General features: G+C 46.2%; 1 protein-coding gene across 7 annotated transcripts in view; it reads right to left on the bottom strand.

Moving 5' to 3' along the window:
• The window catches only part of inpp4b (inositol polyphosphate-4-phosphatase type II B), a 1,043,608-nt gene that overhangs the window by 109,356 nt on the left and 921,551 nt on the right, over positions 1-12,701 (bottom strand). For all 7 annotated transcript variants that reach the window (XM_038792440.1, XM_038792442.1, XM_038792441.1 and 4 more), the window contains 2 exons: positions 1,504-1,710; positions 602-740 (listed from right to left, as the gene is read on the bottom strand). In XM_038792440.1, the coding sequence (XP_038648368.1) occupies positions 602-740; positions 1,504-1,710 (346 nt within the window). The remainder of the gene's footprint in view (positions 1-601; positions 741-1,503; positions 1,711-12,701) is intronic.

Genomic DNA, 12,701 nt, shown 5'->3' with positions numbered 1-12,701 from the left:
GACGACTATTATTCAGATATGGTAGAAATATTTGGTATAACTGATCATTCCGTTAGCAACACGATTGAAAATCGAAATAGCACTCTACAAAAGGTAGATGAATCCAATACTTTGTTGCGACATCGGTTAACAGTAATCTGATAAATGAACAAGAAAAGAAGACTATGAAAATCCATCTAGTTTCGTTCCTGAGCCAGAAGAAGCAGGCTATGAAGGTTTATCTCGTATATATTTGCTGAGCCAGAAAAAGAAGACTCTGAAAGTCTATCCACTGTATTTGCCAGTCAGGGCAACAGCGAAGAAACAGATAATGAGCAAGAAAAAATTATGGAGGTCTACCCACTTTATTTGCAAATAGTGACAAAGTCATAATAAGTAGCATACAAGCTGTGCAGGACTAAAGCGAGACTCACAGCAGTGCTCCGAAAGCTAGTGATTCGAAACAAACCTGTTGGACTTTAACCTGGTGTTGTAAGACTGCTCATCCCAGTCCAACACCGGCATCACCACATCATAAATAGTAACAGTCATCTATCTCAAATATCAACCTTAAAGTAAATTGAGGAATGTCTTCCTATGGTTTGCATGATTTGAAACCTACCAGATGTCGAGGCAGCAATTTGATCAACTGGCGAAGGCTCAATCTCACATTTTTGCGCAGTGTCACTTTGTTCAAGCAGTCGATCCACCATTGCAATAATGCAGTTCAAACTCTTCCCCACATTCACCCACACTCTGTCCTAGAAAGAAAAATCAAGTTATATCCAGAACAAAAAGCTGCTTTTCCATATTATGACTAATACATATCCTATACTATGACTGGACATATCCTATGCATGTCATGAAATTTGTAAAATTATTCATTACAGTAAACACTGCCTTAATGGAGGCAGTCATAAACCTAATAGTCATAAAGCGCAAGTTTAAGAAGGGATGCTTTCAGAAGGAGTAGAGTTAAATCGGTAGACTGTGTAGTTCAATCAGGATCTGCACATCTCCAAATGGTAGGTACAACTCCTTTCTGTCAGCTGTAAGGTTTTAAATTAAATGAGCTCAAACTAACTTCTAGACCACATACATCCCAAAACTGCCCTGGATTTCTCACAAATTGACAATCTGATTGGTTGGCATAGAAAATGGAAATGTCACTTTGGTGTAATAGGAATTTATTTAGTGAGGCTGAGATTATAACAAACTGTTCCAATTAGGTATGGCTGGTTTGCCTTTGTACCTAATTAATTTTATCAAAGGGTGGGACTGTATCAAAGTGGGTGCAATTAATTATTCACTGCCTGCTATGAAAATGCAAAATTTACCACTGAAAAGTAACATCTGTTATATATTACATTTGGTGCATTACCAATGTACAGAAATATAGGTCTTAGAATTTACTTGTGTGCTACTAAATAACTAATTAAAGAAAATAGAAAATGGATGGGATACTGTAAGCAAGGTTAACACTTCAGCTAGTCATAATGCAAAAGTTCTCGAGATATCACTTGCCCAATCTTCCTCATCATATTCAGCATGGTGAGGTATTGAATCTTTGCTCGACCTGCGCTCATTGTTTTCACACTGTTTCTCCGTGTCATCTGGATTGTGGATAAGGTTGGAGTGCCTTTTGTTGATGTAACTTGGACGTGCCTTGTGTAGAGCTAAGAGAGCACTTCTCAGCAACTGGTCTTCAAAAGCATGTACAAACTGTTCAGTCTGTGGAAATATACATACGCTGCGTTAAATAACAAGTTTAGATTTTATGGTTAACAAATCTGTCTGTCTTTTAGAACATAGAACATGCAGTGCAGAAGGAGGCCATTTGGCCCATCGAGTCTGCACCGACTCACTTAAGCCCTCACTTCCACCCTATCCCCGTAATTCAATAACACCTCCTAACTGTTTTGGACACTAAGGGCAATTTAGCATGGCCAATCCACCTAACCTGCACGTCTTTGCACTGTGGGAGGTAACCAGAGCACCCGAAGGAAACCCACGCAGACACGGGGAGAACGTGCAGACTCCTCACAGTCATTGACCCAGTGGGCAATCGAACCTGGGACCCTGGCGACTTGTGCTACTGTGCTGCCCGGGTAGACAGGGTATTAAAGCCATTCGCCCTTCAACAACCAGATGATAGCTGGGATTCTTAGTCTTCTCAAGGTCTTAATTTGGCTAAAGAAAAATCCGTTACCTAAACAAAGATAGATGGTGGTGGTGGTGCTGGGGGACTTTTCTGAGACTGTTTGCCACAGGGCAAATCCTGCCAAGGCTGCTACGCTCGCAAGAGTGCCATAAAGAGATCTGTGCCGGGGAGATCTCAGATTGCGATCTTCCCCCCCTCTCCAGGCAACATAATCAGGTTCGCGCCCGATAACCATCTATCTCAAAACATTTAAGTGCGCTGTATTTTCCAGGGATATCATATGCTCCCCACTGCAACTGCCCCCCCCCCCTCCCCCCCAACCAGCGTGACACCACACCAGCGGGAACTACTCTTCTCCAGTAGTTGAGATGATCATGCCGGGGCACAGAGGCCAGTCTAATCCCCGGGTTGGTAGGGACATGGCAGGGCACTGCCAGCGCCGGCCCTAGGGTTGCTGGCGCCCCGGGCATGCTGAACTTCAGCGCCCTTCGGGGGCCACGGCCGAGGAGGGGGGCGGGGCCGAGGGGAGTGGGGCCGAGGGTGACAGGGGGCGGGGCCAAGGGGGGGGGGGCAGGGGGGGGGGGCCGAGGGGGCGGGGCCAAGGCGGGGCCGAGGCGGGGGGGCAGGGCGGGGCCGGGGCCGGGGCGGACGGAGGGGCGGCCGAAGGGGGGGGCAGAGCCGGAGGTGGGGGGGAGCGGGGGGCGGACGGAGGGGCGGGGACGGAGGGGGGGGGCGGAGGGGGCCACCCTGGGGAGGGCGGCCACCGCGCATGCGCTGGTTGGCATCGGCCCAACTGCGCATGCGCGGGACCCGAGTCTCTGGCGCCCCCTAACACATGGCACCCTGGGCGACTGCCCGAGTTGCCGGTACCTTGGGCCGGCCCTGGGCACTGCCCCTGACAGCCTGACAGTGCTAACATGGGAGGGAGGGGCTTCCACTAAGCTCCAATGCCGCCAATATTGTTGGGGGGGGGGGGGGGGGGAGGTGGTGCACGAGGGCATGCACTAAAGTTCCGATGCAGACAATGTTACCTAGGAGTGGGTGGTGTCCTTTATTATCATTTTGAGATCTCTGTAGAGCTAAGCTTACTCACGTCTATGAGGCTCTGCCCTGCCAGAGTGATGCCACAAATTACGTCCCCCAGCTTTTTTTTTGACAAAGTGTCAGAAGACCGGGAGAGAAAATCTGGTGAAACATGCCGGTTATCAGTCAGAACCTGATACTTTGCCGTTTTTGGGGAAAGTTCCACCCAATGAGTATCAGTGAGCTATGAGACATCAGGGGCGGAATTCTCCGACCCCCGCAGGGTCGGAGAATCGCCCGGGGCCAGCGTAAATCCCGCCGCCGCTGTAGCCGGAATTCTCCGCCAGCCGGGAATCGTCGGGGGCGGGAATCACGCCGCGCCGGTCGGCGGGCTCCCCGCGGCGATTCTCCGGCCCGTGATGGGCGAAGTCCCGCCGCTGTCAGGCCACTCCCGCCGACGTGGTTTAAACCACCTCTGGTGCCGGCGGCGGGAGCCGGCCCCGGGGTCCTGGTGGGGCGATCTGACCCCGGGGAGGGTGCCCCCACGGTGGCCTGGCCCACGATCGGGGCCCACCGATCGGCGGGCGGGCCTGTGCCGTGGTGCCACTCTTTTTCTTCCGCCGCCACCACGGCCTCCGCCATGGCGGAGGCGGAAGAGACCCCCTCCACCGCGCATGCGCTGGGGTGATGTCAGCGGCCGCTGATGCTCCGGCGCATGCGCGGACTCACGCCGACCGGCGAAAGCCTTTCGGCCAGCCGTGGCGCTGGTCAGTGGGGCGCCAAAGGCCATTGGCGCCAGTCGGCGGGGCGCCAACCACTCCGGCATGGGCCTAGCCCCTAAAGGTGCAGAGAATTCCGCACCTTTTGGGGAGGCCCGACGCCGGAGTGGTTCTCGCCACTCCAGTACGCCGGGATCCCCCGCCTCTCCGGGTAGTGGAGAATCCCGGCCCAGATCATGTTCTTACCTACACACACATCCAGTAGGAATTGCTGCTTTGGAACCTGAAGCCTAACCTGATTTGCTCTGTCCTAAGTAGTGGAGCTACATTCAATTGAAACAGCCATGCATAATATCCCAGCAAACACTGACAATCAATTCACTATTTAATTAACAACATCAAGGGATTAATTTTGATAACTGACTTTTAACTACAGGTTCAGATTTGGCAGAAAGAAATGGCCAATTCTATTCGTAAAGTGCTGCTAAATCATAGAAACGTAGGGTAGAAATTACAATTGCTTCATGCCAGTCTGAGGTGGGCAAACAGGAGCCATTTTAGATTGTGTCAGCAGTTAAATCACTTACTTCAGATTCTTTTCTCTGCTAATTTAATGTCACTTTAAAAAAAATTATTCATGGGATTTGGGCGTCATTCTTGCTGAAATAGCAGAGAGGAATTTGATGCCAGCAATGTTGATAAGGTAGCACTGTCAACAGCAATTGTTATCCTCTGGTTGCTCAACGCACGAGTAAACGTTCGCCCATTGAAGACATTAAGGTTAGTTTTCCTTAAAGGTCTCTCCTTACAGATGCTACCAGACCTGCTGAGATTTTACAGCATTTTCTCTTTTGATTTCAGATGCCAGCAGTAATTTGCTTTTATTAAGGTTGGCTTTGTTTGGCTTCACATATTGTACCATATGATGGAAAATCCCAGAGTTGTCATAATTTAAAATCCATCAATTAATGTTGACAGTGTGCTAATTCTATGCTTTGGAGGCAAGAGTATTTGATGCCAATGTGATTCAAAGATTAAGATTACGGGACTGACACAAAGCTAATTACCATCATATCTTTATTATTTTGAAGGTTTATCACCTTGCTAAAACAGATAAATTTCACATTACTGCATTTTCATTCTAATATCGCAACTTGTATTTTAATATCAAAAATGCTGTTCAAAGTTCATATTTAATAGGCAACTTTTAGCGGGCAGTATTTCGATATTACTCACCAATGATTGTCTTGTATTCTGCTCCCTACTTTGAAATAACACAAAGGTGCATTTCACACTAAAGTGATCTTATGTAATAGCCTGGTCTACTCGACGTGTCTCAGATTTTTGCCGAGGAGGGGATTGAAGCAGGGTTAATGAAATACAGTCTTATTATTTGCTTCAATGGAAGGCAGTCAGTCAGCCAGCATTATCTGATAATGGCCCTGTTTGCACTATTCGCATTAAAAGAAATAAAAAAGTATAAAGCTGTGGGGCGCGATCTACCGACCACACGAGAGCACGACGCAGCTGGTAGATGCCAGGAGAGGCCTTCCTGGGCTTCCCAACAGCCAGTACATGTCGCGAGATCTACCAGACCTCTCAAGGCATCGTGATCAGGAACCACAATGGCGGGGCCATACCTCGCACACCTTAGTAGCTTTAAAACCCGCTTAGGCATGCTGACCCGGGATCTATCGATCTTCCGGCATCTATTGGCCTCCCCAGAGAGACCCCAGCCGGAAAGCACCCGGTGAGGTCTACCAGGCCATCAAAGGCCCCGAGGTGGAATCCGTACAGTGCAGAAAGAGGCCATTCAGCCCATCGAGTCTGCACTGACCCTCTGAAAGAGTACCCACCTCGGCCCAATCCCTCCACCCTATACCCACAACCCCACCTATGGTAGGGGAAATTTAGCATGACCTTACCTGCACATCTTTGGACTGTGGGAGGAAACCAGAGCACCCGGAGGAAACCTACGCAGACACTGGAAGAATGTGCAAACACTACAGACAGTCACCCGAGGTCGGAATCGAACCCGGGTCTCTGGCACTGTGAGGCAGCAGTGCTAACCACTGTGCCACCGTGATGAAAATAATTTAAAAGACGCGATTTACCTACCAACCCGCCCCATGTTTTTCAGCGGCGGAGGAGGTGGCCAGCCAGCAAGATTTACCCACCACGCCACTGTCAACGGGATTTCCCAGTGACTGCACCCTGTATTGCCGGGAAACCAGTGTGCTGGCATGGGACCAGAATATCACAGCCCATGTGAATAGCCAGTCAATACCACCCAAAGTCTGGGCTAGCCCAGTGTGAAACTCCTCGGGACTGGAAAAGTGACACAGTGCGGTTAGATGATGGTGGGGAACTCGCCGGCAGAGTTGGGGAGAAACTCCCAGCAAAACCTACTACAAATGACACTTAGAAACTTTTCTGTTAGATCGCGCCTGTGGTGTTTGCCCCCTTCAAGGGACGATCTGCCAAGAGGCCAAGTGGCCCGGATAACCAATCAGTGACCCTAGTAAGTGTGGGTTTCTGTTGAGGTTACAAGCTTCTGCACTGTAGTTAAATGCAAATAAACGTTGCAGTTTATCCAACTGGTGAATGGGAAATATTACAAAAGAAATAGTGAATAATTTGACAATAATTATTCTTTACTACTGAAAAGCCATCACAACAGCAATCATGCATTGCATGATCAACTTTATTGGTCTGGATTAAAGGTATCAGGTGTAACTATTAAGAAGAAAAAGCTCCAGCAGGCTCATACATCTATGGCAAGCTTATCATGTTCCAATCTATAGTGAGGCATGTGCGGATTTGTTGACACTCCTTTAACATTTCAACTTGATAAGACGAATAGGAAAGTTTGCCAAATGCGTGGTTAAAATTCTCATATTAAATACATAGGCAGTATGTGAAGAATTAAAATTGTTCAAGTTTCCATGTCTTGTTGTCTACACCACTAGGTGGTGAAATTGAGCAGCTTTAGTTTACCAGTATTCCATCGATCAGCAAATCAACATCACAACATTGTGCTTTTGATTTGCTAACTAAGATGGACAAACAGGGTCTGCCGAGCCATTTCATGTTTTAAGAGATGTTACATTTATACAACAAGCCAAGCAAAAAGTAAAAACATGTGCTATTTTTGCCAGAGCAGAGAGGTAATTTGATAGAATTTATTTGAACTTGGATTTTAAGCAATGGAGGGGTGAGATTGGTAAATAATACAGAACATTTCCAACAGTTGAACAGCTCTGACTGTCTCCACAAAAATACCAAGACCACTGCCAGCCTGCACATCTGCCTCTGTAATCAGCCTTCGCCACTTAGAGGCGACCTCCCAATTGGCTCAGCACCTGAGCTGCTTTATTCCCGACTATCCTACTTCCAGTAAACATCAACAAAGCATCTTTGGCATTCATTGCTTGAGGGCTTCATTCAAGTGGTTCGGACATAATAAATCATAGAATGGTTTTGGCATACATAGAGGTATTTCAGCCTTTCATATCCATGCCAGTTCTCTGTATGAGCAAATCAGCTAGTTCCACTTTCAAGCCCTTTCCCCCATAACCCTACAAATATTTTCTCTTCAGTTGCTTATACAATTCCATTTTGAAATCCATGATTGAATCTGCCTCTACCATCCACTTAAGCAATGCATCCAGATCCTAACCAAGGATACATAAAATAATTTTTGCTTACATCTCCATTGGTACTTTTGCATTCACCTAATATTAATATCCTTTGATTTGCGACCCTCTGCGAATGGGAACAGTTTCTCCCTATCTGCACTGCAAAAACCCCTTTCAATTTGGAATGCCTCTCTTCTGCTCTCAACCTGTCTTGTGCCCGTCTCTTCTCTTGTATTGTTTCATGGGACATGGGCATTACTGATTAGGCTAGCATATATTGCCCGTCTCCAATTGCCTTTGAGACGGTGGTGATAAGCCATCTTCTTGAACCTCTGCAGTCCATGTAGTGTAGGTACATCCACATTGCCGTTAGGGAGGGAGTACCAGAATTTTGACCCAGTGACAATGAAGAAATAGCAATATAGTTCCAAGTGTGTGTTTTGGAGGGGAATTTGCAGTTGCTTCAATCCATCCATGTAGGTGCAATCCTATCCCCGGTAAGAAAAATAGTTAGGAGACATCTTCTTGGTACTGATCCACAAATGTAATTTTCTTCCCCCTCTTAGAAATATTAAATACTTTGAAGTCTTGGTAGGTAAAATTCCATGGAGGCCAGTCAACCTTCATCAAGTGGTCATTATTTTCTGATATTGAATGGTGGCAGCCCATTCCCTCATGGGAGATATATTATAGCTGATCTAGCCCAGTGTTTTTCAAACTATTTTTCCCAGGATCCACTTTTACCAACCAACTGACCTTGACGACCCACGTCGGCTGACCTTCGCAAGACACCATTTTCACATATCTTCACGATCTCACTCCAATCAGGTTCACAGGAGGAGAGGGCAATTTGCATATCAGGTTCAGAGTATAGCCAGTTCCTTTGTGTTGTCTTCATCTTTGTGAGGATGGAAAATCCAACCTCACACATGTAGGTTGTTGTGAAGAGCAATAGCAACAAAACACTTGTTTTCCTCAGCACTGGATACTCCTCGGAGATGCTACTCCACAATGCTAACATCCTCATGGACTTTGGTATGTTTTTAATGTTCTGTCGCAGGTGGGGCGCAGAAGTTCAGTCTCTTCATTTGGAGTCAGCTGTAAGTTAATAATTGACTCTGGGGTCTCAAATATGAAAGGATTTTCCACCAGCTCTTCTCTTTCAAAATCTAAAACTTCTTCTCTGGAAAGTAGCGACAAAAAACTGTTGATCAGCACAACCCAGGTGCAACTGAATAAGGCTTTCCAGTCTGTTGACCGTTCCCTTACTAACACTGTTTTCTTAGATGTGTTGGAGCAGTGTGGAGAAAATGTAGTAGTTTTGGCTTTGTGCTCACACTTGCCAAAATTTCAATGGCTTTTGTAAAGCCATTCACAGTTCCGAAAGCAATCATCATCCTTCTCTTGGCATCAAGGAGTACTAGCTAAACTGGAGTCAATGGGAATCAGGTGCAAATCTCTCCATTGCTTGGACTCATACCTGGCACAAAGGAAGATGGTTATGGTGGTTGGAGGTCAATAATCTCATGAAAATGTAATTTGATTAAGGGCTGTTGTATTGCGAGGCAACCGGTGAGGCAACATTAAATCACAACAGTGATTTATTTAACGAAGACGAACTTTATCTACAGAACAGCACAACTTCGACACAGATCTAGTCCCGTGAACTCCCAAGCTAACTCTGACCAAACACCAACATCCTGGTCTGTGCCCAAACACCTGATAGGCTAATGTTCACATGCTCTGTCCCCATAGGCTCCAGGCCATTCAGGTGGACCATGAAGGATCACTCCTTGAAGGGACCACGCTACCACATTCCTCCCCCCTTAGGTTCCCTCACAGATCCCTGAAATTCAAAAGCAGAAAAACTCTTATTTACAATTATATACAGACAAAGAGAATTACAGTAAGGGAACTTAAAGCACAGTTGGTAAGCTAAGTCTTTCAGGTGACTTCCTAACTCTTGTTGAATCTCTCATCTTGGCAACTGACGCTTCCAGATTGGAGGCATCCAAGTCTACAGCAAGGGCAGGCAAATTGGTAGAGTCCAAATTAGGGCAGTACTGACTACCATTCAAACTCCTTCTGTGGCCCCTGATGATTATCCTTGAGAATATTTTGGTTCTAACACCGCCAACTTGGCAAATGGTAAACTAGTAGCTGGGATAGAGTCCACCCACCCATTTTTAGGGATGACAGTGCCCAGGCCTGGCATCAACCTTCCCGTGTAACAATTCTGTGTCCTCTACCAAAGTTCCGCAGTAAACTAAATGGTCTGTTTGAAACAGCCTGTCCTTCTTGGCTGTGTTGTGGTGGCCTTTCTGTGAGGCTTGCTTAGCCTCCACCCTCCTTGACAAACTTGGAAAAATGTGGTCAAGTCTGTTCCTGAGATATCTGCCCATTAACAACTCAGCCGGGGTGACTTCAGTGGTGGTAAACGGGGTTTAATTGTATGAGAGCCAGTTAGTTTATTTTATAATTGATGCTTTGAAACTTTGGACAGTTCTTTTAGCCAGCCCATTTGAAGCAGGGTGGTAGGGGGCTGTCCTCGTGTGCTGGATTCCACTGGACTTAACAAAGAATTGAAAGTCATTGGTTGTGAAGGTAGTAACTCGGGTAGGCTGTGACTGCCAAAGATTTGATGCAGCTTGTCTGCGGTGGCTGCCGCAGTGGTTGAACACATAGGATAAACATCCAGCCACTTCTAGTAGGCGTCCACCACAATCAAAAATATCATACCCAAAAGGGGACCTGCAAAGACGATGTGGAGCCTTGTCCATGGGCTCCCCCGCCATTCCCATGGGTGCAAATTTGCCACAGGTGGAAGGTCGTGTTGAGTTTGAAACTGTTTGCATCGATTGACCATACTGTCGATCACCTTGTCGATCCCTAATCACCAAATGTAACCCCTGGCCAGCACCTTCATCTTGGACTGACCAGGGTGACCGCTGGTGCAATTCTTGGAGCAGAGACTGCCCTCCCCCCCCTGGGCATGGCACATTCATTTTGCAACCCCACAGCAGAACCTCGTCCTCACAAGTGATGACATCCCTACATGGCCTGATTTGTTCTGACTTCACAAAGTCCATCACCATCTGGACTTATCTAATGCATCTCATCAGAAATGGAGCAGGGTGAAGTGAGGAGCTGCCTATGGAGACACAACTGTGGCAGCAGCTCTTTGTAATTAACTAAATTAGACTGGTTGCCCGATTTCAGGGCCTCCAGATTCTGGTGCATTTTTCACAGACTGAGCATTCTTGCTCCAATACGGCCCACACCAATTTCCAGGTGCACAACCCCAGAGCAGCCATTATGTGTCACTGAGTTCAGAAATGTTCAGTTTGCTTACTGAGCTGGTAACGTTATTGCATTCTCTTCAAGGCCAATCCACCAGCACTCTGAAATCTATTACAGCAGTTAGCCTTCAAGGGTGACAAGACTACTTCTGAAGATAAATAGTGAAACTCAATAAGAAACACTCCAATTCTACATCACAGATTCGTATGTTAAGTTCATTACTCAAGTCTTCGAAAACTTTGAAGCTTAATATGATAAATAAGTTCAGATGAATTTGAGAGAAGCCCTCGCCCAGAAATCACCTCCCATTTAACCACTGCGCAAAGTCTCGAGCTGATTGGACACAGAAGATATTAGCCAGTTGTTTGACTTGATTTATAGAAAGTCAGTTGTTATTTTAACAAGTGTGCATATTCACAGAGACCTTAAGGTGCCCAATTTGCTGATGATGGATAAAAGGTTTGTAAAGATAGGAAACCCCATCGGCGATTTGGGAGAATAAATCTGCTCCTCTAACCCTGTAATATTATCCACTCCTGTATATAATGGAGTGCAGACAGGCAGTGATTGACACACAGGATGACCAGTAAGCACACAGCACAGTGCAGCCAATCACCAGATAGGACACTACCACTATAAAGCCAGAGGGCACTAGGTTTCCCGCTCTCTCTGGACGCAGCCACTGAGATGTCAGAGTCCACGAGCTAGCCAGTGCAAACACCATGCGGTAGCTAGTAAGTCTGGTCAGGCTAGTACCAGGTCTCCAGTCAGTTCAGTATAGTGTCAACCCACAGCTAAGCATGTATATTTGGTATGTCGTTGAATAAAATAGAGTTGGATCTTCTCCAGTGTTAGAGGTCTGTCTCTCGCCACACTGCATCAAGTGCAGTCCACGTCGAACCAACCTGCCTAATACATCAAACCCTAATATTGAGGAACTAAACTTAGTAATGGTGGGAAACCAATTGGCCAGTGTCTTCCTGGTAATGAGATACTATGAGCAGGAGCTTACCAGTCTTCTGGAAAACATGCAGTCACCATTTTCAGGTGAATTGTATAATTAATCCTGCAGTTACTGAAAAAACTGCAATATCAACACGAAAACCTGAATATTCACTGAGATTCGATCATTTGCTTTTGAAGTTGTACAGTTCATTACTGGAGATCTTGCGGTGCAGTGGTTAGGATCCTTGCCTCCGAGCCTGAAGCTCTGGGTTTCAGTCATACTCTGGGACTTAATAACCATGGAAGGTGCACTAATAAAGTGATTAAACGTGTTGATTATCAACCTGTAAATCCTTCAAATACGCCTTCGGTGAGTGGTAAGAGCGGGGGAGATTCCTGGCCAGCCAGAACCTGCAGACGTCAGTACAGGTTGCGGTGAACAGAAATATCTATTTCTCAGTAAGTTAGCTGCTGGAGTGGCAAAGGTTTTGGCTGGATTATGCAAGGCCTGAGCTTCAAACAACGTCTTCAGTGAATCGGATATCACGTGGTTCTGTTGCTCATCGCATTCAACTACTGAATGCACAGATTTTTGACAAAAATGACATTACTCCATGCACCCTCCTTGGGGCTGGTGTAACAAATTAAATACTCCTAATTTCCAGCAGGATTTTGGTTCACTAATTATCCAGAAACAAATTTGTTCTGTAATTGTTCAGTGTGGTTGTCCGGTTGGTTGATCTTTAACAGATGGATATGAGAATGGATTTATTTACATGAATGCATCAAACTGTTCTGTTTCATCATCTGTTTTTGAATAATCCATTTTCTGGCATTTATTCACAAAAACCTTTGCTCGGATTCAATTTCCTTTGTACAAAAGATGTTATTAATTAGATTACCTCAATATTTCTTTTTTTCCAACGAAGTCAATTT

The sequence above is a fragment of the Scyliorhinus canicula genome, chromosome 3, assembly GCF_902713615.1.
Source record: "Scyliorhinus canicula chromosome 3, sScyCan1.1, whole genome shotgun sequence".
NCBI lineage: Eukaryota > Metazoa > Chordata > Chondrichthyes > Carcharhiniformes > Scyliorhinidae > Scyliorhinus > Scyliorhinus canicula.
Note: the sequence above shows the minus strand (reverse complement) of the source record. Positions and strands in the feature narration are given on the sequence as shown.